The sequence below is a fragment of the Lepeophtheirus salmonis genome, chromosome 11 (genome assembly GCF_016086655.4).
Source record: "Lepeophtheirus salmonis chromosome 11, UVic_Lsal_1.4, whole genome shotgun sequence".
Taxonomy (NCBI): Eukaryota; Metazoa; Arthropoda; class Copepoda; order Siphonostomatoida; family Caligidae; genus Lepeophtheirus; species Lepeophtheirus salmonis.
In genome coordinates this window covers 17,453,032-17,476,982 of record NC_052141.2, presented here as the reverse complement: position 1 = coordinate 17,476,982, position 23,951 = coordinate 17,453,032, and the positions used below count along the sequence as shown (strand labels likewise).

General features: G+C 34.1%; 4 protein-coding genes across 4 annotated transcripts; 3 read left to right on the top strand and 1 right to left on the bottom strand.

Annotated features, from left to right (window-relative positions):
• The first annotated feature begins 415 nt into the window (after positions 1 to 415).
• Positions 416 to 2,422, top strand: Rack1 (Receptor of activated protein kinase C 1). The gene is made up of 2 exons (XM_040721175.2): positions 416 to 1,207; positions 1,878 to 2,422. The coding sequence occupies exons 1-2, from the start codon at positions 683 to 685 to the stop codon at positions 2,301 to 2,303; spliced, it is 951 nt and encodes a 316-aa protein (XP_040577109.1). The 5' UTR covers positions 416 to 682; the 3' UTR covers positions 2,304 to 2,422.
• Positions 2,423 to 11,919: 9,497 nt separating this feature from the next.
• LOC121126474 (zinc finger FYVE domain-containing protein 1) lies at positions 11,920 to 15,503 on the top strand. The gene is made up of 5 exons (XM_040721807.2): positions 11,920 to 12,764; positions 13,388 to 13,791; positions 13,841 to 14,040; positions 14,101 to 14,333; positions 14,405 to 15,503. The coding sequence occupies exons 1-5, from the start codon at positions 12,368 to 12,370 to the stop codon at positions 15,085 to 15,087; spliced, it is 1,917 nt and encodes a 638-aa protein (XP_040577741.1). The 5' UTR covers positions 11,920 to 12,367; the 3' UTR covers positions 15,088 to 15,503.
• LOC121126475 (lysine-specific demethylase 8) lies at positions 14,443 to 17,176 on the top strand. The gene has a single exon (XM_040721808.2). It carries the CDS (start codon positions 15,914 to 15,916, stop codon positions 17,096 to 17,098), a length of 1,185 nt encoding a protein of 394 aa, XP_040577742.1. The 5' UTR covers positions 14,443 to 15,913; the 3' UTR covers positions 17,099 to 17,176.
• A 2,802-nt stretch (positions 17,177 to 19,978) lies between these two features.
• On the bottom strand, positions 19,979 to 23,500 carry Ssu72 (Ssu72 CTD phosphatase). The gene is made up of 3 exons (XM_040721809.2): positions 21,125 to 23,500; positions 20,631 to 21,052; positions 19,979 to 20,568 (listed from the first exon to the last, which is right to left on the bottom strand). Exons 2-3 carry the CDS (start codon positions 21,048 to 21,050, stop codon positions 20,407 to 20,409), a joined length of 582 nt encoding a protein of 193 aa, XP_040577743.1. The 5' UTR covers positions 21,051 to 21,052; positions 21,125 to 23,500; the 3' UTR covers positions 19,979 to 20,406.
• Positions 23,501 to 23,951: the final 451 nt, after the last annotated feature.

The following is a 23,951-nucleotide window of genomic DNA, read 5'->3' as shown; positions in this document are numbered from 1 at the left end:
ATCCATTAAATATAATTTATATAGACTATTTCTTTTAATGGCCAAGAATACTTTATGTTTACAATATTATAGATATTGAATTTACTGAATTAATACTCCTAGCGGAAAATATCTAAGTACTCATAGTGTGCAAATGAAATAGAATATGAAACATGTAAACTGTTTCTTGCCGCACTAATACAAATTTCCAAAACGTTCCTATAAACTGAAAAGAACCATGGTCGTAGATTATTCTTTTTTCCCTTTAAGATGTCGCTTTTTATGATACCATAGATGACGTCACTTTTTGTTCATTTCTCTTATGTCGTTTGTAAATTTTTCTTCCTTTTGCAGAGTTTATCTTGTTTATTCGCTTAAAAGAGAGGGTGAGTTGATAAAGAGTGTGTGGTTAGTTATGGAGTAATATTTATGGGTCCTAGCGGCCAAAAAGAAAAGTGTCTAGCTGTACAAGCAGAATATTGTATAAAGACGGATCACGTGGTCTTCTTTTCACTACTTTCTTTGCAGCTTCAGTGCTGCATATAGCTACATGTAGCGGAATGAAAAGGAAATTTTCATTTGGTAAGATTGTCTAAGAAAAAAAGAAAAGAAAAAGCGGAAGCCGTCTCTTTCTTTTTCCGTTAACGTGCGCTACGGTGAGGACCTTGTTCCACGAAGTGATATAAACTAATTAATATAGAGGATGGGAGAAACGTTGCAAATCCGCGGAACCCTTACGGGTCACAATGGATGGGTCACTCAAATTGCCACGAACCCCAAGTTCCCCGAGATGATTTTGTCCGCTTCTCGCGACAAATCTCTTATCGTGTGGAAATTGACGCGTGATGAGGCCAACTTTGGAATCCCTCAGAAGAGACTTCACGGCCACAACCACTTTGTGTCTGACGTCGTTCTGAGCCACGATGGGCACTTTGCACTCTCCGGATCATGGGATAAAACCCTCCGTTTGTGGGATTTGAGCGCTGGCAAATCCACCCGTCGGTTTGAGGATCACACCAAGGATGTAATGAGTGTGGCTTTTAGCTCTGACAATCGTCAGATCGTCTCTGGGTCCAGAGATAAAACCATCAAGCTCTGGAACACTCTGGCTCAATGCAAGTACACGATCCAAGAGGAGGGACACTCCGATTGGGTCTCTTGCGTTAGGTTCAGTCCCAACAATGCTAACCCCATCATTGTCTCTTGCGGATGGGACAAATACGTCAAGGTGATTATTCCACTTTTTTCTCTCGCAGGGAATAGGCTCAACATCACTTCTCCTTTCACTTTTCCATAGCCCTTTTGTAGGTTAGGTTCATTTGGGGTCTTCAAAACTAGGTTGTACAAGAATTTAATCCCTTTTTCCATCCTTAACGAAGAAAATAGTCAATTATTGGATGTCAAAATGGGACTGACAAATTTATGGGTTTAAAACTTAGTGTATATCATAAATATATCCCTAGGTTGATTATTTGCCTGACCCTAAACTGTATTAAAAATGATGATTTATCTTTATTCTGTCTTTTTTCCATTGCGTAGATAAAAATTAACTATTGCAATGGTAAGAATGATGTATTTTTCTCTAATTAGTCAACTATTTTATACCTAAAAAACTCATTTTACAAATCCTGCCACTTCTTAAGGATTTCCTGTACTTGATTACATTCATACATCACTTTATTATTAGTATCAAGTAGTATTCAACGCAGGTGTGTTGGGTGCTTTTCTATTCATAAAGCCACCTGATTGAGTTTCATCCAAATTAGTTGAAAATGAGTGCTTTTTATGTAGTTAAAATATGAACTACATCCCCCAAAATGGCGTTTCCTTCAATTACAGTACAATTTATTTTACCAGCACTTATGATATTTATGCTAAAAGTGTATTATTATTAATAGGTATGGAACTTGACCAACTGCAAGCTCAAGACCAACCACATTGGACACACTGGATACCTTAACACGGTTACTATGAGCCCTGATGGCTCTCTTTGCGCTTCCGGAGGAAAGGACGCTAAGGCTATGCTCTGGGATCTTAATGATGGAAAGCATTTGTACACTTTGGATCATGCTGATACCATCAACTCTCTTTGCTTCAGCCCCAACCGCTACTGGCTTTGTGCTGCTACAGGTCCCTCTATTAAGATCTGGGATCTTGAGAGCAAGAACATGGTTGATGAATTGCGCCCTGAGGTTGCCGGAACTTCACGTGCTGATCCTATTCAATGTCTATCTATGGCTTGGTCTGCTGATGGCCAAACCCTCTTCGCTGGATACTCTGATAATTTGATTCGTATTTGGCAAGTTTCAGTCTCCTCAAGATAAACATGAAATATATATTCGTTTGTTATTTCTATGTTGTAATGTTCTATTCATCCTAAAAATTCTTAGGATTCACACAGAGCTCCGTTATACATCGCGGATAAATACACTTTTGTAAAATACCCTTTTTTGATATCTATTTGATAATTTTATTTTCGAGTATGCAACAATTGAGCTATCGAGATGCTAGTTCTACACATAATATTCGGCAATCTGAATAAAAGAGTGTTAGTATTCAACATAATTGTCAGAAATAGCTAATACAGAATCTATATTTATATCATTCATCTTTTAAGACGACTTGACGGTAGGTTATAATAGAGAGCTCAATTTTCCAGCTCTAAATGAATGTGATGTAAATTATGTTTCATTGATTTGGCCACACATACAAAGTGATATTCCATCATCTATAGATACGAAGCGTTACACACAGATACTACGTCCGACTTCCAAGACATAATTTAGAACTTAATTCATATTTTTCCAATTCTTGGACGGTATTAGAAAAACTTTTTGCGGATTTAGATTGGTGTTTAGAAAGGAGTCTCCAGATATTTTTAGTAGATAAATTTAGCAAAACAAAGGACATGAACCCCTTATTATTGTTTGAATGAAAGTCGAAGAGAGTGGTTGAATAAATCAATATTCTTTGATTTTTTAGGAATTAAATTAGCACTCGTCATTGATTATTATGGAGATCAGTGCTTCCCAAAGTGGGGTTTGCGAGATGATTAAAAAAAGGTATATATATAACTTAAATTGTGCCATCAAAACATAAATAAGAGTGAATGTGTATATTTCTTTTAAGTCTCTTAATGGATCCTTTTAAAAAGCATTCGCCATAACATAGTGATCCTCAAAAAAAATAACATGAAGCGGACCTTTACCACCTCAGCCAATCATTGGAGGTTTGACATATAAGATGCCCATTCATGGGACTAAAAATAGATTTTGAATCTAAACACTTAAGGAATTCCGGATTCATGTGATGAATGCGTACTCACTGTTCGCTAAAACAGCTGTAGATTTACTTATACCATGTGGCTCAACATATTTATGTGAGAAGACATATATCGTTGATTTTATATTTACAATATATTCGATCACTTCTTCGTTGTCTTTCTCATTTTTGTTATATTTTTTAATATCTGTGAAATTAAAATATTTATTTTTGATCAATATAGTCAAATAACTTATATCAATTGCCTCTGGGTTGAACTTTATAGGGTTGATATGGCCTTTAAGTTTTTCTAGTTGCGTCAAATACGCTTCAAACTTTATATACATCACTCAATGAAAGGTATAGGGTCGCACATTGTCTAGCCACATGTTTTATGGGTCGAATTCAAAAAATTTGGCACCCACTGAAGCAGATGACTTACTTTAAATACATAAACACAAAAAACATCTTTTAATTCTTTAAAACATTCATTACAGATTGTTTTAAATTCAATTATGAATTAACTCTTTCATATCATAAATACTTTACTCTTAAAAGCTGGGGAGCGGAGGGATGGAGTCGGAATGTTCCATTTATAGATTATTCCTTAAATTAATTATTGCCACTTTATTAAGGATATAATTAGTTGTTTGCCCGAGTTATTTTTCAACTACTTAAATGACATAATAACGGTCTTATTATATTATTATCTTGTTTTCATAAATAAAGTCCCATTGAGCATTTATACACTTGAGTGCTTCTTAAACTTGTATCATCTGCAAAAAAAAAAAGGACCACACAATATATAAACTTAGCTTAAATTGTATTCTATTAAAACTGCATAATTGTAACTTCCTTCTAAATTATTGAACAAAACAATCCCTTATTTTTGAAAATTGCTTCCTAGACCTACGGGCTATGAATTGGGGAGTCATAAAAATATAATGTGATTATTCCAAATTTTGGGCTCCAAAAAAATTTACAAATTGTTTGAGAACCACTGCACTAGATAACAATCGCATGTTTGATTATCTGTACATGTGATTTTTATAATTTAATAATTATAATTTATTACTTATCTATCAGACAATCAGGGCCGTACGTCGGTATTGCGCTTTGTCCGCTTCAGCGGACCAAAAAAAAACAACCTTACTCAACCGTCCACCAATCATATAGGTATGTAAATATAGACGAATTAAGTCATAATTAATTATTAAAATCTATTAAATATATGTAACTTATGACCAACTCATAATAGTACTGAGTAATTATAATAAAATTACATATTTGTAGCACGTCCACCCAAAAGGAAGCTAGATAATTTTTCCCAAAATTGAACATTTTCCAACAAATTATAGTTCATTTAAAGGAAAAAATGATTCTGATTAATCCTTTGGAGGCACCACAAATTGTACTTAAAGTAGCCAAAATTCACCGGCACATTTATAGAATTAGTAAATTATATCTCTAAGACAATATTGGGGCCAAATTAAGTCAGATCGTTAAAACGGAGGTTTTAAACTACAGTTAACGCTCTCGGGTATCTCAATTCATCGCAGAAATTTGAATTCAAATCCTGTAATTTACCGTAATATCTCTTTCAAATATTGCCTGTCATTTTATAAATATAAATGATTGAACCTTTGAATATAAAACGCGTTTTCCGCTTCCCGTGATACATTTTTGATAATGAATAAATTACTTCAATTATTTCAAGAGTACTTTACAGCCAAAAATAAAAAACAAAGACGCACACAACATTTTTCGTATGAATTTACAGTACTTCACATTGAGAGGATATTTGAGTTAGATATTACGTTTAACGTTACTGGTTGCAAATGTGAAGTACTTTACAGCCAAAAAAAAAAAAAAAAAAAAAAAGACGCACACAACATTTTTCGTATGGAGTACTCTTGAAATATTTAAGAGCGTGAGAATTTGTTTCATTGAATACAAGATAAATTAAATTATTACTGCTTAAAAGGGACATAAATAATAGTTATGTACTTTTTAGAGTGGATTGTTGCAGTAATTTATTAATTATCAGAAATGTATCACGGGAAGCGGAAAACGCATTTTAACAGAGAGTTGGTGATTTGTTCTATCTGTCAGAAGGAAATACAGAAGGACAACTTTAATGATCACAAAGTTAAACTCCATAAGAATGACCTCAGCAGCAAGTATCTAGTGAAAATTGATCATAAGAAGCAGAAAACATTGAACTTTGCTGTTAAGAAAACTTCCTCTGCTACATCCTCAGTCACTGCCTCCTCCTGTCCCGATCACCCTGCTCCAGTTGAGGCCTTACTGCCTGAACCAAGATCTGAAAAGTCCGTTTCTGCTGAAGAGAAAGTTACTGCAGACACAGAAAATAATGGCAACTCATCAAATTACCCCAGCGGACGGATTTCTCATGGAATAAGACTTCCTAATCTCGATATCGGACCAATCTTCTCTCCGGAGCACCTCTCTGTAGTCAACAACAACAATATTCCCTCTGCAGATGACTCTGAGACTAGCGACAATGTCCAGGGAGGTGAGAAGAGCAAGACTGAGGAGATGGAGTTTGTGGATGGAGGCCCAGAGTACCCTGTCGTCTTCACGAGCCAGCTGGGTGACCCGATACTTACCGGGCGGGAGCCAAAGCGGAAGGACATCCAGACCAGAACCAGAGTGGAGACTGAGCAGGAAACTGTGCCTAAAGACGAGAGAGATCATCCTCTACAGCCCAAGTTACAAACATACAGTCCTCAGATAGATGACAAATACTCCAGAGACTTTCAATATGATTGGTTCCGTAAGTTCCCGTGGCTAGAATATGACGAGGTTGAAAAGTCAGCCAAGTGTTTCGCCTGTTTCAAATTTTCCATTTCCAACCTTGGGAAATTTGAGTTCAAAAGATGGAAAAACAGTTCCTAGTTGAAAGTTCATTCTAACAACAAAAAACACAAACTGTCGATGGAAAAGTGGATCAATTTCCTCACATCAAAGAGAAAGAATACCTCGGTTCTCAGCCATGTTCAGTCTCAACATGCTGAGGAAGTCGTGAAGTGGCGAGCTTATTTGAGGTATCTTTTCCAAACTGTTGGGTTCCTCGCAATGTAAGGATTGGCTTTTAGGGGCGATTCCGAAACAAGAGAAAAGTTGACGGAATCTAATGAAAACAATCGAGGAAACTTCCTGGAGCTTTTTTCCCTGCGTTCACACGACAATCATATTCTCAAAGATAAACTGGAGGCCGAAGTCAAAAAATTTGGTTCAGCTGGGGCAGGTTTTGCCAAATGGACTTCACCTGACATCCAAAATGAGCTGATAGAGATTATAGCATCCAAAGTGACGGAAAATATAATTGAAGATGTCAAGACTTGTGCCGGCGATGATGACTACTGGTTCTCTGTGATTGTTGATGAGACATCAGATATGTCAAACACGGAGCAGTTTAGTCTGTCACTGGGATATCTGACGAGTGAAGGCATCAAGAAAGAGGGCTTCCCCAAGTTTGTAAAAGTTACCCAGACTGACGGCAAATATTTGTTTGAGAAGCTTCACGGGGCTGTCAAGGATCTCGGCCTTAACCCCGCCCGCACTGTCTCCCTGTCCGCGGACGGTGCCTCCAACATATCCGGCATCAAGAAGGGTCTTGCCGCCAGGTGGAAGGAAGCAGTCCCACTGTGTGTCTACATCCACTGCTACGCCCATGTCCTCAATCTTGTAGTCAAGGATCTTCTCTCAGATATAACCCTGTTGAGAAATACAATGGGGACAGTACAAATTTTATACAACTTCATTGAAGGGTCACCAAAGAGGTCAGCAATCTACAAGTCGGCGGCGAAGATAACAAGTAAAGATGAGGAGCATGCCAAGGTGATGACCCTGAAGAACCAGTCTGCTACCCGCAGGAGAATAAAGTGGAAAGGAACAACTGAATCCTACTTCCATGAAACACATTTCGATGTTGCAATCAATAAGATTGTATTAGAGCTTGAGAGCAGATTTGCCACCGACGATACAAACATCACAATGGATCTCATTGCAATCGTCAATGACAGTGAAGTGGAGACCTGTGTCATTGAGTGTGTCGCATAGCACTAAAGACTTGAACTCGAGCAGCTCCAGTCAGACCATGCAATCTTCCAGCAATTCAAGGTTAATATTATAATGTTTCATTTTGCATTATATGTTTAAAATTTATGTTTCTCTAGGCAGATATTGACATAGAAGACATGGTTTCGTCACAAATTGCTGCGGAGTTAATGAGCTCGGGAATGTTCCGCCTGATGCCGGAGCTATACAAGGTGATCGTTATCCTGGCCTCAATGCCCATCAGCAGCTGTGAGGCGGAGCGGTCATTCTCCTGTCTCAGAAAGCTCAAGAACCACATGAGGACCACCATGGATAGGAGAGGCTCTCCTCCCTCACCCTCTTGAACATGGACAGGGTGATGCTGGACAAGGTGCTCCATGAAGACATGGACAGTTCGATTGACACCTTTGCGTCAAGGAAAGAGAGGAAAAACTTCTTCTTCTAATCATGATAAAGAACACATGCATTTTTTCCTTCATTTTTTTCAAACACATCACCACGTATACATGCGAGTTAAGAACATCAAGACTTGTGACCATAATTTATTTTCTGTCGATGTAACCGTTTCATGGTATATTATAATGTCGTTATTATCTTCATCCGTTATTATTTTAAAAATATTTAAGGAGGTTTAAATTGTTTGACTTAATTGTATAGTTCAAAAATTTTCTCTCATTCTTGCACCGTGCATTTTATACTCCATTATACTCCTTCCTTTATGAATAGGTCGGCATTGACTTTCCGTCTAGAGTTTTTCCTTTTCATTTTATTTTTCCCAATGTTTGCCTGAAGAAAATAATGGTCAGACAGTCCATTGGACGATATTCTTGCAAGATTTAATCTATGCTGTAGCATTTGCCCTGTTTAAATATCCCACGTTCACCACTGAAAATCAACCGTTCACCCTTGTAAAGCGGACCGAAAAATCTTCCTGACATACGGCACTGCAGACAATGTGTAGTACGTCAATATAAAAATCTAAAATCAATAAAATTAAATTAAACTTTTGAGAATAGCTATTGATTTTTAAAAAATAATTTTTTGTGGAAAACTGTGATTTTTGTAGAAAAAAAAAAAATTTCAAAACCCAAGCCCCCTAAATATTTATATATATATAATCCTACGGACGGCCCTTTAAATTCATAAAACCAAATATTTCATCGACAAATTGAGGCAATTATGGGCTTATTATTCAAATTTGTGGAATGAGCTATAATCCCCCCCCCCAAAAAAAATCTCCATAAATCATAGTTTATAATCTTTATTTGATTTGAGAGCCTTACATTGTCTCCGAAATTGCCTTGCCAATAAACTCACTCAATGTGCAATTTGTGGCACACCCAAAGGGTTCATAAGAATAATTTGTTGTAGAAATGTACCACAATCAGGGTCGTACACAAAAAGTGGGCTTGAGGGCTTCAGCCCATCACCAAAAAATTATCATTTAATTTTTCAAGTCTAGACTTCAATTCTAAAAAAAACGTTAAATTTTATCTGGAATTATCTAAACTAAAGAGTTATTTGTCTCTTCTAATAAAATTAAACCTCCTCCAAAGTAAAATTGAAAAAAAAACAGTCCTATATTTCAAAGAAAAATGGGGTCAATTCTAGTCTTATTTTTCAAATTTATGGGATGAGTTAAGATAACCAAGAATTCTAGCTATATTTTAGAACCTTTATTTGATTTTAGAGACTTAATAATGAAACATTTATTGCTACACTTCAAATAAAACATACAATCAGTACGGGGACATGTAAAAATAACATAAAGTTTTGGTGCCCTCGCAATAGTTTGCCGGATTAGTCAGTTCCGAACGTGTTCTAGAGATGGTGCATTATTCAGCCAGCCCCTGATATCCGAAATAATTAAAAAAACTGGATAGGTTTGAGACTGAATGTCCTTGAAAAGATTGAATATTGTCTAAAAGCTGTATTCTCTCAATAATAAATTTCGGACATTTATAAATCAGATGAAGTGGTTCTTTATCTCTCAAACCACACCCGCAACATAGTAGGCCAGCTTCATGGTCTATGAGGTGATAGTGTCGGCGTAGGAGACAATGTCCAGTGATAAACTGAATCAAAGAGTTCAGTTTTCCTTTCGACAAATCCAAGAGATGCTTCCACCTCCCAAGTCTAACTCTTGGGAGCATTGCACAGCTTTGAGGGCAATAGTCAAGGTTCGACTAAAGTGTCTGCCATTTGTCTATGTAATGGGCAGAGGCCTTCTCCCTAAAAGATGGTTTTTAGATACTTATTTTGCCCCCGATATGGGCCCCCTTTTCAAATAAAATCTCTCATTAATTTATTGTGATGCTCCATTTCTTTGGGTACTTAAAGTGTAATTTGTGACGGACTTAACGGATTTATAAGAATAGTTTGTTGATAGAAATTGAAGATAATTATTTGCAGAAGAATATAATTGTGTCCACACTCAATTTCGAGAAGAATCATTCTAGCTTGCTTTTGTATTCACGGCCCACATATATAAATATAACTATGATTAGATATAATAGTTTTAGCAATATTAGCAGTTACAGTTTTTATAGCTATTATTTGATACTGTGATGTTATGACTCCCAAACTCAGGATTTGAACATAGAGTAGGTCTTGAGCATATTGATTTGTAGTTAAATATCATATAAATAATCTTTTATATAATATGATGTTAACTCTTGAGATACTTATTTTAATAGTTAGACTTATAATAATGAAGTATTGTCTATTTCTTGTGAACTAGTTCACATTGTAAACCCCTAAAATATTTGAGAATATTACATAATATATATTTTTAGTTCAATATGGTATTTTCATAGATTTTTAGATTGAATTGTATCTCAATGTTTGTATGTTACAAAATGCCAATTTACGGTGCGAAAAAAACTTGCAAGAGGCGTGCTCGGAATTCTAGAAGTATTTTTTTGGGGGATCCCCTTAGAAATGCTGGATTTTAATTCATTAAATGAAGAAAATACCTTGCTTCTTTTAATCACACAATTTGCTGGAAAATATGTTCTCTCAAGATAGCTTTCAAAATTACAAATAAAGTATAATGGACTAAATAAAAGGTATAATGGACGTTAAACCATTTATTTATTTAATATATAAGTTAGTTTCCGATCAATTTGTCGATGCAAAGTACATAAATTTTAACACGACATTAGCACCTTCAATCTTTATTACTGCGCAATATGAAATATACTTTGTCTTATTATTATTTTTTATTATTTAAATTGCTGGTATTTAAAAGTAATATCTTTTGCACAATACTTTTCACTGCAATTCCTGAAATTTTCATTTAACAATTGAAATTTTTTTCCAAAAAAATTCTAATTTTTGGATTCCCAAATATAATTCTGCGGACGCTCCTGAAGATGTATAAAAAATGTTATTTAATCGTTATAGAATCTTATTTACATAGGATTGTAGATACAAATGAACTATTATAATTGAAATAATATAGTATTTTTCTCTAATTATCCTACTTTTCTTATCCCTGATTGATCCTAAAAAAATTGTACTAATCCTGCCATTTTTAGGGATTTTCAGTATCTATTAGTATGATTATATTCAAATATAAGTCCTTATCATTACCACCAAGAAGTATTCGATGCAGGTGCATCAAATCTTTTTTTTATTCGGGCATTTTATGAAGTAAAAATATCAACTTTGAGCCCCTAAGATTCTTCAATTATTTTGCAAGTTATGATTGAAAACTCTCCTATAGAGCGTTTTAAAGATAATCTGTACATATGTATGAGCCATATTGACAAATTAATCTTTATCATATCTTTCATTTGAAGGTCACGGCCTCCTAAAGGAAGTCACTCAATAATTGAGTGGAAATATACCATACTTATCAGTTATGACGTTATGTACGTCACTGAGTGCTTTTGATAGTCGTTTATTGTGTAAGATTTGTGCAACATATTTATAATATCATCGATACTTTCATCATGCCAAAAAATAACGAAATAACTTCTAGAGCTTAATATTTGATCGATTCAAAATAATTGTCTAACCTCGAATTAGGTGATTTGATCAAATCAATTTAGAGAGTGGAAGACCATTTTTGATAGTCATGAGTCATGTTTGAAAGGTTTCCCCATTATATAAATTGATGATGGGCCCAAAATCTTATTATTTATTTATTACAATAAATATGAATCATAATTCATTAAATCCTATACTTTATTAATGACATAGACACTACACACGTTGATTCATATGGCGTATGTAGTCTGAAGTAGATTAGTGATGCGTCAACCCAGAAGCAATCTGGAAGAAACATCAAGAAAAAGAGGAAAATCCCCTTTTTTTTTAACTTTATATATACATAGAGAGTACATCTCAATATTTCCAAAGGATATTTGAGTTAATTAAAGGCTTACTACTTAAATTACAGGGATGAGTTGAGATACCCCAAAATGTTAGCAATAGTTAATGACCTTTATTGGATTTAAGGAACTTATATTTGGTCCGATATAGCCCTTTTCAAAAGTAATTCATCAATTTCTAAATTTTTGTATAATTGTGATAAATTATGGCTACTCTTAGTGTAATTTTCGGGCCGCCTAGAGCTTTAATAAGAATAATATGTTTATAGAAATTGAGGATAGTGCGTCGTGGAAGAATATCATGTTAATCCATGCTCAATTTTGTGCAAATTCATTCTAATTTGCTTTTGTGTTGACGATCTACATATTGTATAGTCAACTCCTCAGTCATCATCAGTAGTGGCCTGCTTGCATTTTTTTAGCTCCCCCCCTTCTTTGCGTCTTTCCCCTTAGCTACTGGAGCGTAGTAGCTAGTAGTGCTGATGTAGTAGTTGTAGTAGTGTAACTAAATGAAAATTAATAAAACAACAAACAAAAACTTGACGAAATTTAATTTTCATTCTTCAACAGCTAGCAGCTAAGTCGTTCCCGAATATAATTCGTTTGATATAAATTAATAATAGAAGAACGAATTGAATTGGTTCGGTGCAAGAAAGGAATTCATATCATATAGTCTATTATAGAAAGTCAAAAGTGCGAGTGGGGAAATGTTGAATAACTTGGACTCCTATTTCCCGGATGGGCCTTCATTGGAGAGTCTAACTATCGAAGATGAAAGTTTAAATCACATTGGGAGTAAGATTCTTCTCTTGGATGAAGAGGACGACGCCCCAGAGGATTCTTGGATATCTCGCCTCGGCCTCTCTCAGAATAGAGAGATCAAAGTCATTTGCGTCGTAGGGAAAACGGGAGAAGGAAAGAGTCATTTATGCAATAATGGGATTTTCGGTGGGGAGAAAATATTTGCAGAGGGGTCGGATTCCAATGGCCAGGGGATTTGGTGTGCATATCATGGAGGGATCAAGGCCCTTGTCCTTGATACGCACGGTCTCTCTGGTCCCCCGGGACAAAACGAGGGGAAAGCGTATCGACGACTTTTTAAGGGTATTTTCATTTGGCTAGAGAGCGTTTTCACTCACCTTCTCGGGGGCTCAAAGTGGACACATATTCAATTCATCTTCATGAAACTCCATCCAATGGCTTTAAGAAGAATAATAATAATAAAAAAAGATTTAATACATCTGCATTGAATACTACTTTATGCCAATGACAAACAGTGATATTTGAATAGAATCAAAGTAATATGTACTGAAAATCCCCTATAAAAGGCACGATTTGTACAGATAGCTTTTCTACGGATCCACTAGAGACAAAAAAGCAGAAATAATTAAAGAAAAATATCTTTATTCTTCCCATTGTAATAGTTATTTTTTATCTACAAAACAGAAATAGGAAATGGTATATCAATGTAAATAACCTATTTTTAATACATTTTAGTTTCATAGATAGTTGGTTTTGAGTCCTTTTATTTATTAGTCCCATTTTGACATCCAACTGTTCCCTATTTTCCTTCATATTAATGGAAGAAAGAGTTTTTATTCATAAAAAACATGGTTGTTAAGGCCCCCAAAATGTCCTACGTCACATGAAAACGCTCTAATACTAGTATAATATATGCATCAGTCTTTTTTTTTTCTTTCTTAACAAATCTATTTGTCCATTTTCAGCTATGGCTTTATCTGACCTCATCATATACAAGACAACATCCGAAAAACTTCACAATGATCTTTTTTACTTTTTAAACGACTTTTCTATTGCCTATAAACATCATTTTTGTCCCATTATATCCTCATTCTCTGATGCATCCTGTCCTAGTGTTCTTATTTACCACGAAACCCAATTCACGGACGTCTTAGATCGTGTTTCCGCTGGTCGTATCTTTAAAAAACGTTTTGGCTCGCTCAATTTAAACAAGGAAAGTCTTCCAATAATAGAATACATTGGTTTTAAAGCAGGAAGGGCTTTGGATGAAGAAAAAGTTGACATTTTTCGATCCACCGTGACGGAAGAGCTTAAAAATAACTCGCTACGAAGTTTTAAAAAACCTTATGTTATTCATGAAATTTTGGAAGTGAGTACATGCTACGTAATAATTCAAAATCTAAGCTCTTTATTTCTAGGCTTTTAATCAAAAGTTCACTGGAGAAATTAGTCCAACATCGCAGACGTCTTTTTCTGAAGCATATTTTACTTGCCCAGTCACATGTCTCTCATGTAATAAAAAGTGCAGCAAGCCTAAAGACCATGACGACCCTCATTCAAGACCCCAAAGTTGTCAATACCACAAACTCTACGACAATAAAAATTATTTTTGTTTAAAGTTAGAAAAACTTTACTTAATTATACTAATAACGTGCTCATTTGCTTCCTTTTGAATTAGATGCTTTCAAGATGGAGAGAAGGTCGTTGTCGTTCCCAAGGCAACGAGTTCACAAGAGGGTACTTGGTTAGGATTGGCGAATTATGTATGGTCTGGATTTGTTTTAGAATGTTCAAGTTGTGGAGTTATTTATAGAAGTCGTCAACTTTGGTATGGAAATCAAACTCCCGAGAGCCTTAGTATTATTCAAAGCGAAATATCCCACATATGGCCAGGGGAAAGGACTTTACAAGGTTCGTGGAAGAAGCTCACTATTACATTTTTTTATAATGAATTATAACTACTTTATTTCTCTATATTTAAGGTACGCAGAATGCTGCAAGGTTGTTATTAGACGGAGTCACTACCATCGGAGGAACTGTGTCCAATCTCTCAACCGCGGTACCTGCGAAAACCATGAGTAACTGGGTTACTGACAAAATTGCTCCAGATTATTGGAAGCCCAACTCTGAAATTAGTCAATGCTTTTGTTGTGAAAAAAACTTATCAGAGGACATTCATCATTGCCGTGCATGCGGCGAGGGATTTTGTGTGTCATGCAGTGATTATAATAGACCATGTCCCGAGCGTGGGTGGGGAAATGAATCTGTGAGAGTATGCAAAAATTGCTATAACCAAAATTACAACTCCTCAAATTCATTATCTAACAGCAGTTCTATGAACGGTATCTGCGCTCGAAAAGTCGGCGAAAGGGTTGTGGACTCCTTATCCACTTTTACATCCGTTGTATTCGACTATCCTTTTAATGTTTTAAAGGAGTCTGCCAGACCCAATTATTGGATACCGGATGATGAGTGCTTAGAGTGCTCCAATTGCAACAAACCGTTTGATCATGAAAATAACAAGGACTGTCACAAGATTGGAGGAGTTCATCATTGTAGACAATGTGGACAAGGAGTTTGTGATAATTGCTCAAAGACGCGTAGACCAGTTCCTCAAAAAGGATGGGACCATCCAGTTCGAATATGTGATAAATGCTGTACTTAAATTTATTCATCCCTATATTTTCGAATATATTGAAAGCATTTACTCCTTTTGATTATCGTTGTGTGCGTATAGCTTTGTCAGAAGAAGAAAATTAATTATTTTTAGACTTTATATCCTAATAATATGGAAGAATTAGCAATGAATGAACTCTTATGATTAATCAACTACTAGTCTGAATTCTAAATATCTATATACAATTTGTCTTGTCAAAAGAAATGCTATCAATTTTTATATTGTATAATTAATGACCTTTAATATATTTATAAAAAATTGTTTTTTCCTCTCTATTTACATTATTATTTCTACTCTTATAAATTCATATCCAAATATAAGTTTATAACTCTTTAAGTGCTACTATTAAAAGGATTATATTTGTGTTAAAATTTTTCTAATGATTTTTATTTCTTCTTTATAGATTTCCTTCATATGCTATGAATGGGTGTTCGGATTCGTTTAAATCCTCTTCTTCAACTGGTCAAAAAGTCGGAGCTTGCAAAAAATGTGGCTATACTGGACATTTAACTTATCAGTGTAGGAATTTTTTAAAATTGGACTCAGATCAAGAAGTTGTACTTGACGTTAGTTCAACATCCTCTTCTGACTCTGAGGATGGAGTAACTCCACTCACAAAACTAAGAAAAGAAGAACTCCTGAAAAAATTGAAAAAAAAGAAGCGTAAGGTATCGTCTTCCTCTTCTTCCGAAGACGAAACACCCAAAAAGAAGAAGAAGGAAAAAAAAAAGAGAAAAAAGTCTAGTAAGAAAAAATCTAAAAGAAGGAGATCTCCCTCTGTTTCAGAATCCTCCTCTTCGTCTTAAGTACAATAATGAAATTCAAGCTACTATCCCTCTTAGATACATCTAAGATAGAGCGTTTACTATCTGTATCTATGAATGATCAGGTAGCAAATCTCTTGAGGAGAATCTGTCTCAAAGAACTTGCAACGTTATCTCCTCATTCATATAAAAATCTTAGGATTCTCAGAGACTTTATTTGGGAGAAACTTAACACTGGTCATTGGAAGGAAGTCTCCAGGGTTTGGAGGGACCTCTACTCAGTTACAATTGTTTTAAAAATCGTTTGCATACTCAAGGCTTGGAATGATGAGGGGGACATTGATGTATTAAAAGACGTTGTCCGGCTTTGTGATATGGGACTTCTTATGGGTACTCCGATATGTGATGATATTTGCAGTCTTTGGGCATCTGAAATCCACAAATTAATATCAAATATCCCGAATAAACGCCCTAAAATATCTCCTGTTAATCCCATTCATAATCTCTCAGACTATCTCAACCCAATCATTTCTAAAATCCCTAAAGTTGACATACTGAACTTGGAAACTTTTATTGAAAAATATAAGAACTTAGAAGCACCTGTTATCATCAAAGGATTAGTTAATGACTGGCCCGCTATGGATAAATGGTCTATTCAATATATTAAACTTGTAGCAGGGTACCGAACTGTACCAATCGAGATTGGATGTCGTTATACGGACGGGAATTGGACTCAAAAACTTATGACCATCAATAATTTTATTGATGAATTCATTTTGAATGACTCTGCTACTGAGAAAGGATATTTAGCGCAGCATAATTTATTGGATCAAGTTAGTTCTCTGAGAGAAGATATCAATACTCCAGAGTATTGCTTCTCTGGCGAAGAAGAAGAAGATATTAACTTTTGGTTTGGGCCGAAAGGCACAGTGTCACCTCTTCACACTGATCCTAAGCATAACATTCTTACCCAAGTTGTAGGTTATAAGTACGTTCGCCTCTATCACCAAAGTCAAACAAACTACCTCTATCCCTATTCGGAGGAAGATCTCATGTCAAATACAAGCCAAATTGATATTGAAAATCCAAATTTAAATGAATTCCCTAAATTTGTTCAGGCTTCCGGCTTAGAAGGCATTCTTGAGCCAGGTGATGCACTTTACATTCCTCCCAAAATGTGGCACTATGTGAAATCCCTTTCCTTAAGTTTTTCAGTCAGCTTTTGGTTCCAATGACACCGTTCATACTTTCTTCCAAATTTGTATTTTAATTAGATACATTTAAAAATAAATAAATATACCTCAAGAGTTAAATATGTATAATTCATTCTTCTTGAACAACATGACTCTTAATATAAAAGATAATTCAAAAGTTCCAGTATTTGATCATAACTAGTTAGTGATGGGACGATTAATCGGCCCTTGATATTATAATGGGTTTTTTAAAACTATTATTTAAAATATTAAAGAATCGGCATTTGGAATCACAACAACATAGTCCAGGGAGTACTCCCTGCTAGCTAATGTAAAAAAATCGTCAATAATTCTTCAATTATGGAGCGTAAACATAAAAACAATCTTGAACAAAAATCAAGAAAACAAAAAAAATCCCAAATTTTTTTTTGTACCTCATATATACATACATCCACATATTTAATAGATATATCTTATTCAATCACCATAGGCTCAGTAAAAAAAATTACTGAGATAAGTTAAGATAACTAATAATTTTAGCAATAGCTTTGAACCTTTATCTGATTTTACAGACTTGTATGGGCCCAATAAAACCTCTCTTAAATAAATCCGTCATCTACAGTGATGGATCAATTTTGGTTACTTTAAGTGGGACTTGCAGTACACCCAAAGGGCTAATAAGAACAACTTGTTTTTAGAAATTGACGATTAAATCCTTGTTAAAGAATACAAATGTAATCCACAATCCATTTTTAGAACAATCCTTCAAGCTTGCTTTTGTGATGAGGGGACACAAATATAATTTCTTCATTGACTGATAAATTGAGCTCTAGACATTGTCATTTTAAAAATTCGAGTTGAGTACCCAATAATTATGACCAGGGGTCGCCTAACTACAAACCGCAGTATAAATATAACCGGGTGCCAGAAGTTAATTTAAAAACCTTGAAGCAGGGGCATTTTGATACAATTTATGATTTTCATAAATTGAAAAATGTTGTCTTGATATACTTAATGCAGGGCTAGACTAGGATTTTTTTAGGAGGACTTTTGACAGAATCTTTTTGTTTCTTTATAAATCCCAAAAAATCTTTTTCTGTTTTACAAATTTGACAAGAATCCTTTTCTTTTAAATTTTACTCTTGAAAAATGAAAATAATAAAATGTGTACCATTAGATGGAATCAACCCTGTATAGTTAATTTAATTAAGCTAGAAATGCGAGACTAATGGTTCATTCTAATAATTCCATGGAATGCCAATGTCATAATATTAAGAGGAAACAAACTTATATTAAGAGCGTTAGACCGCTCAGGAAATCCTAAGCGCGCTCCCGCTCGTTTTGTAAAGCAACACACGTGTTCCTGCTAAAGGTAAAATGAGCGGTGCTCAATTTATCGCGCGTATTTGAACTTTGAAACTCTTTATGTATGTATGTTACAAAAAAATATATAATTGATTTTTTTCCTTTATAAAACCTGTTTTATCTAATAGATAATGGTAACAAAGACATTTTGATAACGAAATCATGTCTTTAGCTTCAATATTAAGGAAGTTATGATCAATTTATCTTCGGAATTTCACGGCATTTTTTTCGTTGTGTTAAATCTGTTAATGTTATAACCTATACCAAAATCTGTTATATTATAAAATATGATATTTCAATAGAACTACACAACTTCCTTAAACATCAAGAGAATTGAATGAAATTTTTATGAATTACAGAATACAGTACTGTATAAATATTCTAGCTTTTCTTGAGACATCACTTTAACCGTCTTTTCTTGTAATCTTTAAAAATATTCTTTAACTTTCATAAGATGCAGAAAACTGAAAAAGTAATACAAATTTATATAAATGATCGAAAATCAAGTGGCGCTTACTGATACTTTGCCTATGTTATTACTATTAGAGCCTATATGCTAATTGCATCTCCATGTCGTTCCATTTCATTCGGAGTTTTGCTTCCTTTTTTATATATATTTGTCTAATTTCAATGTCACTTTTCATACCTTTTGATATATTTGATGGCGATATTCAGGGGCGTTTCTAAGGACGCCCCTGTTATTAGACACGATTATTTTTCAATTAAGTTCGATCTATATTTTAAAGATGGTAGCAACAGTTTTAGGAATATTGTCATCCGAAAATTGCACACAATTATTCTAAATTATGCAGTGATTCATCCGAAGAAAAACCGTTCAACATAGTTAGCCAGGGGCGTCCCCAGAGGTGGTCACTGTAACTCCCCACCCATCAAATACTTTTTGTTTTTAGCAGAACTTTTTCCTTCAAAATAAGAAATTTGCAGCAGAGGGAAACTTTTACTTAAAAAAAAGCCCTCCCCGAATTATAATCCTACGGACGCCCCGATAGCAGCCGTCAGAGCTGCCATTGTAAAAAAGTATTTGGAATTTAAGGATGGGTCCCTTAATTACGGTCTTTGAAGCGGTGCTGCAAATGGGTCAGAATGGTAGAGGAATCACTAAAATGTAGTATAACTATGGGTAATTTGTCGCCTTCCGATTGAGTTCATATTTAGAAGAATGCAGTTAAATGTGATAGTGTCCGTCACAATTAACCTTAGGTCTGACTAATTCTTTGAGCTTTAAAAAAACTGATTAAGCGGCCAATTCTTTTCAAATTTTGTGCAGCTATCAAACAAATTATGTATATGTGGTTGGTGGGATTATGATTTTTCACAATTACACAAAAAGAGGTTCATTGGTTTGAATATATATATATATATAAAGATAGAAAACTTTGTTCTAAGTAAAATCATTCTTTCAGCGTGTTGAGTACCAAATTATATATTGAGTGCGTATCTTCTTGAATCCTGTGTATATTCGTTTGGAAGATCTCCGGATAATTTTTACGAATACTTTAAATTAGAGAAATCAATAAACTCATCACAAATCCTTCGTTCATTCTATATGATTTTATGTGACTCGTATAAGGGCATGCATTATTTCATATTAAAACTATTTTAAAAAAGGATTATAATTTTATCACTCATAATGGTATGCCATTTGACCATATTTGAAGGACCAAGCCTTCTTATCCATCTCTCAACAAGGATATATCATTTTACAAAATTCTTATAAAAAAGTAACGTGTATAAATATATATGTAATGTAACGAATGATATTTAAAAAAAAATAAACATAAAAGATACCTCCATATCCTAATTTAAATAATGAAAAATCGTCAAACAGCAAATAACCTTAATTTTCTTAATTCTTTAGTATATACAAAATGCAATAATGTATCCTGCCATTTAAAGCCCATGGTAGGTCATTCACTGAAATAAATAATAGAGTTGCGCAACCCACTATTCATACAAAATGACCCCTAGTAAAAGTTGACAGCATGAAGAAGGGAACGTTTGGATTTAACTTCAAAGTCTTGAATAATTTCGTCTATGTCATCATCCACATCATCACTATGAACCATCATTTGTACGAGTTCGTAGAATAGAAAGGCTCCAATTGTTGCGTCCTCAGGATTATCTACCTAAGGAATATAAGGAACTGGATTTAAAAAGACCATTTGTACGAATGATGTTGGAGTCTTACAATATCCATATTAATGATATGAACGGGTTGCTGATGAGCAGCCTCTCTGGACTCAAAGTCCAGTAGAACGAGATCATAGACCCTTTCTTCACATGTCAAAATTACATCATATTTGTTATTCGTTCTTTGAAATTTTTCGGGTCTCTCTTTGATTCTTCTATTCCGATCTAAAATGTGGAGCATTCCAGACTCTGTGTACATTTTTTTATCTTTTTTTACTAGATCGTCATAGATCTGAGTGTAGGTAGTACCAAAGGGATACACGTTGGGATCTCGAAGGGACTTACCCGGGATCTTAATGTGCTCCCCAGTTCCATAGGAACATACATTAAAACCCTTCTTACCTAGGAGGGCGTGAGCCTCCATAGATCGGTTCATATTACTCGAACAAATGACCGCTATCTTTAAATTAGTGCCCATGACTAAAAAATATGAAATTTCAGATTCGTAATATACTAACAAATAAATAAAATGATTATTAAAAATTAAATTACTATTCAATTCCGATCCAGATCCTCTCACTAGGTAATATATAAAAACCAATCAATTGTAATACAACCTGGATGAGCGCAAGCTCCAACACGCAACCTCTTGAAATGAAAAACATCAATTTTGATGAGCAAATCCTGTCGTACCCTCGTAATTATGCAAAAGTAATATTTTGTCATAGTTTTAACTCTATATCTACATCACGTGGATTTAAATCAACCCTTTCATTTTGGGATAATATTTGAAAACCCTCACAATTGTTCTTGAGCAAAAAATGAGGGATTGAATTTTTGTTTTTGACTAATTTAAAAAAATAAATTACAAAAAAAATTAATCAATTTGCATTAAATGCACTCCAAATTTTACATTTTTATTTCAATGAGATGTGTAGGGGTCGCCCATTGTCTAGCCAAATACTTGAAGGGTCGAACTAAAGAAAAATTGGGAACCACTGACGTAATGTATATGTTATGTACAAGTTGCAAATTGTAGAAGTTGCCATTTCTTCGTCTTAAAATTTCAACATTGGTCATTCTATTAATTCATACTGTCATTTCATAATTTATTCAATAATCTATTCAAATTACATGGTTATTATGTATTTATGAGTAACAACACTCTGGGTATTTGAAGTTTATAATGTGCCACAGAATACTTATATTTTAGTAATTTTTAGGGTTGTGTCAGTCCTTATTTAAGACTGAAGACTGCAGTTCTGTCCAGTCTCCCTCCGGTACAGTTCGATCTTACATATCAGTTCTAAAACTTATCAAATTCGATCCTTGATGACGTAAATCAACTTTATGTCTCCTTTTTTTAAAGTCAGCTCTAGTACTGACAGTCTTAAGGGCCAGTCTCAAGGACGGATAGGACCGGCCCTAATAATGGACTGGCTGTACCGAATATATAATAGCTTACACAACACTGGTTTGTATTAAAATAGTCAAAAATGACATCATTAATATATCGAATATCCACGAAAAATCTCAATTATGACATTATCCTCATCTCAAGTACTGTAAATCTTGTATTTAAAATTATTCATCCCATTGTTAGTTCCAACTTGTATCATTTGCTAGGACAACTTGTACCCAACATATAGAATTCAAGATCAAAGTAGATATATGTTTAAGGGTTTTCTAACGTAGATGCTCAAAAAATTATTGGATTAACTATTTGGGACTGATCAATTTGTTCTAAAAAAATAAAGCATTAACTTTGGTTCGTGTTTGTACTAGATTTTTATTTAGTAAGTTTCTTTCAAATAACTATTCCACAATTGATCTTTCAATACTAATGTGATTCATTTAAAGAATCAGGAGAGCCGAGCCAAATAGATTAAGCATAAGTTGGTTTCAAATAATATGAATTATTCATTCATTAACTTTTGATTAATACTGTAATTAATTCATTATGATGACAAGTGTTTTTATGTTCGGGCCCAAACTGGAACATAATTCGGACTGTGTCGATTTCCTATATCCTTATTCATGAACTTATAAAAAGGATCAAAATAATTCAACTTTTAGTAATAATTTACATTTAATTCCCATGAAGTAATGGACATGGCAGATGAGTGAGCCGGAAGTTAGTAGAGGCAAATGTACTTACGTACGGAGTCGAATGAATTTGGAGAATATATATATTTATCTATAATTTGTAGTCACAAATATTCAAAAAAAGAAAGATTCGGAGCGGGTATCTCTACATTTTATCAATCCAATCTCTAAAAACTTAAATCCGAGTCTAGATATAAAATTCAAATTCTTTGTCCCTGGAATAATATTAAATCAACATGAACGATTTCATTAAAACTACAGACAATTAAGATTGAATTAAAATTAACTTTTAATTTGTATTAATATGTTGTGATCGAGGCTCTTAATACATATAGTTAAGTAATCCAATTCCGAATTCATTGGACTCCATATGCAAATACACTCGACTCTACTAACCTTGTGAAGTAATCACATTTGTATAAAAAGATTACTTTTGTATAAAGTTAATATTATGAGTTACTTTAGAAACAGGAATGTGAAAAAAAAAAGATGTTTTCCACCACAAGAGGTTGTGTGATTAGAGCTTGTGCCTCTCCAGATAGTATAAAATCACAATGAAAAAGGTCTTTATGGAGTTATGATATCATCTATTTACGTCATGAGTTTCTTGCATTACCTCACTAACACAAAAATATACATTGGTTTTGTTGTCAAGTGTGGATGTTTCTTTCTTCTAATCATTAGTGGATTTGGATCCAGCTCCTTTTAGACTGTCAAAAAAGTTCAACAATTAATTCATTATAATTGAATAATATTTCCACATTTTGAAAGAATTGGCTAACAACGAATGACTTTGGCCCTTTTTACGCTTTCTTTTTGTATGAAAGGTTGTGTGATACAATACAAATATGTAAAAATTGACGTCATAGCTTAGAGAAAATCACTTTCCATGTAATAATTAAAGGACTCAAGATTTGAGTTCAACTCATTTACGCAGTTAGAATTATTTTATGGTAGATAAGTTCATTAATTCTAATGAAATGTTGTATTCAGGCGGAGATCTAAATTGAAAATTACGTATAATTATGTATTAAATACTTATTAGGTATTGTCTATTCTGTAGGAAAACATAAAATTCTAATTAATATAAAAGCTACACCGTTAACATAATGAGTTCTTTTTGATAATTCTATAGTATTCTTATTTGTTCTATCAGGAAGCAGAAGAAGAGAAAGTTGTAGGTCTTGGGGAGTCAATAGACAATATTTAATAAATATAATACTTGCATAATAATGTACATTTGACGAAATTTTAAATCTTTTTTTATTTATGA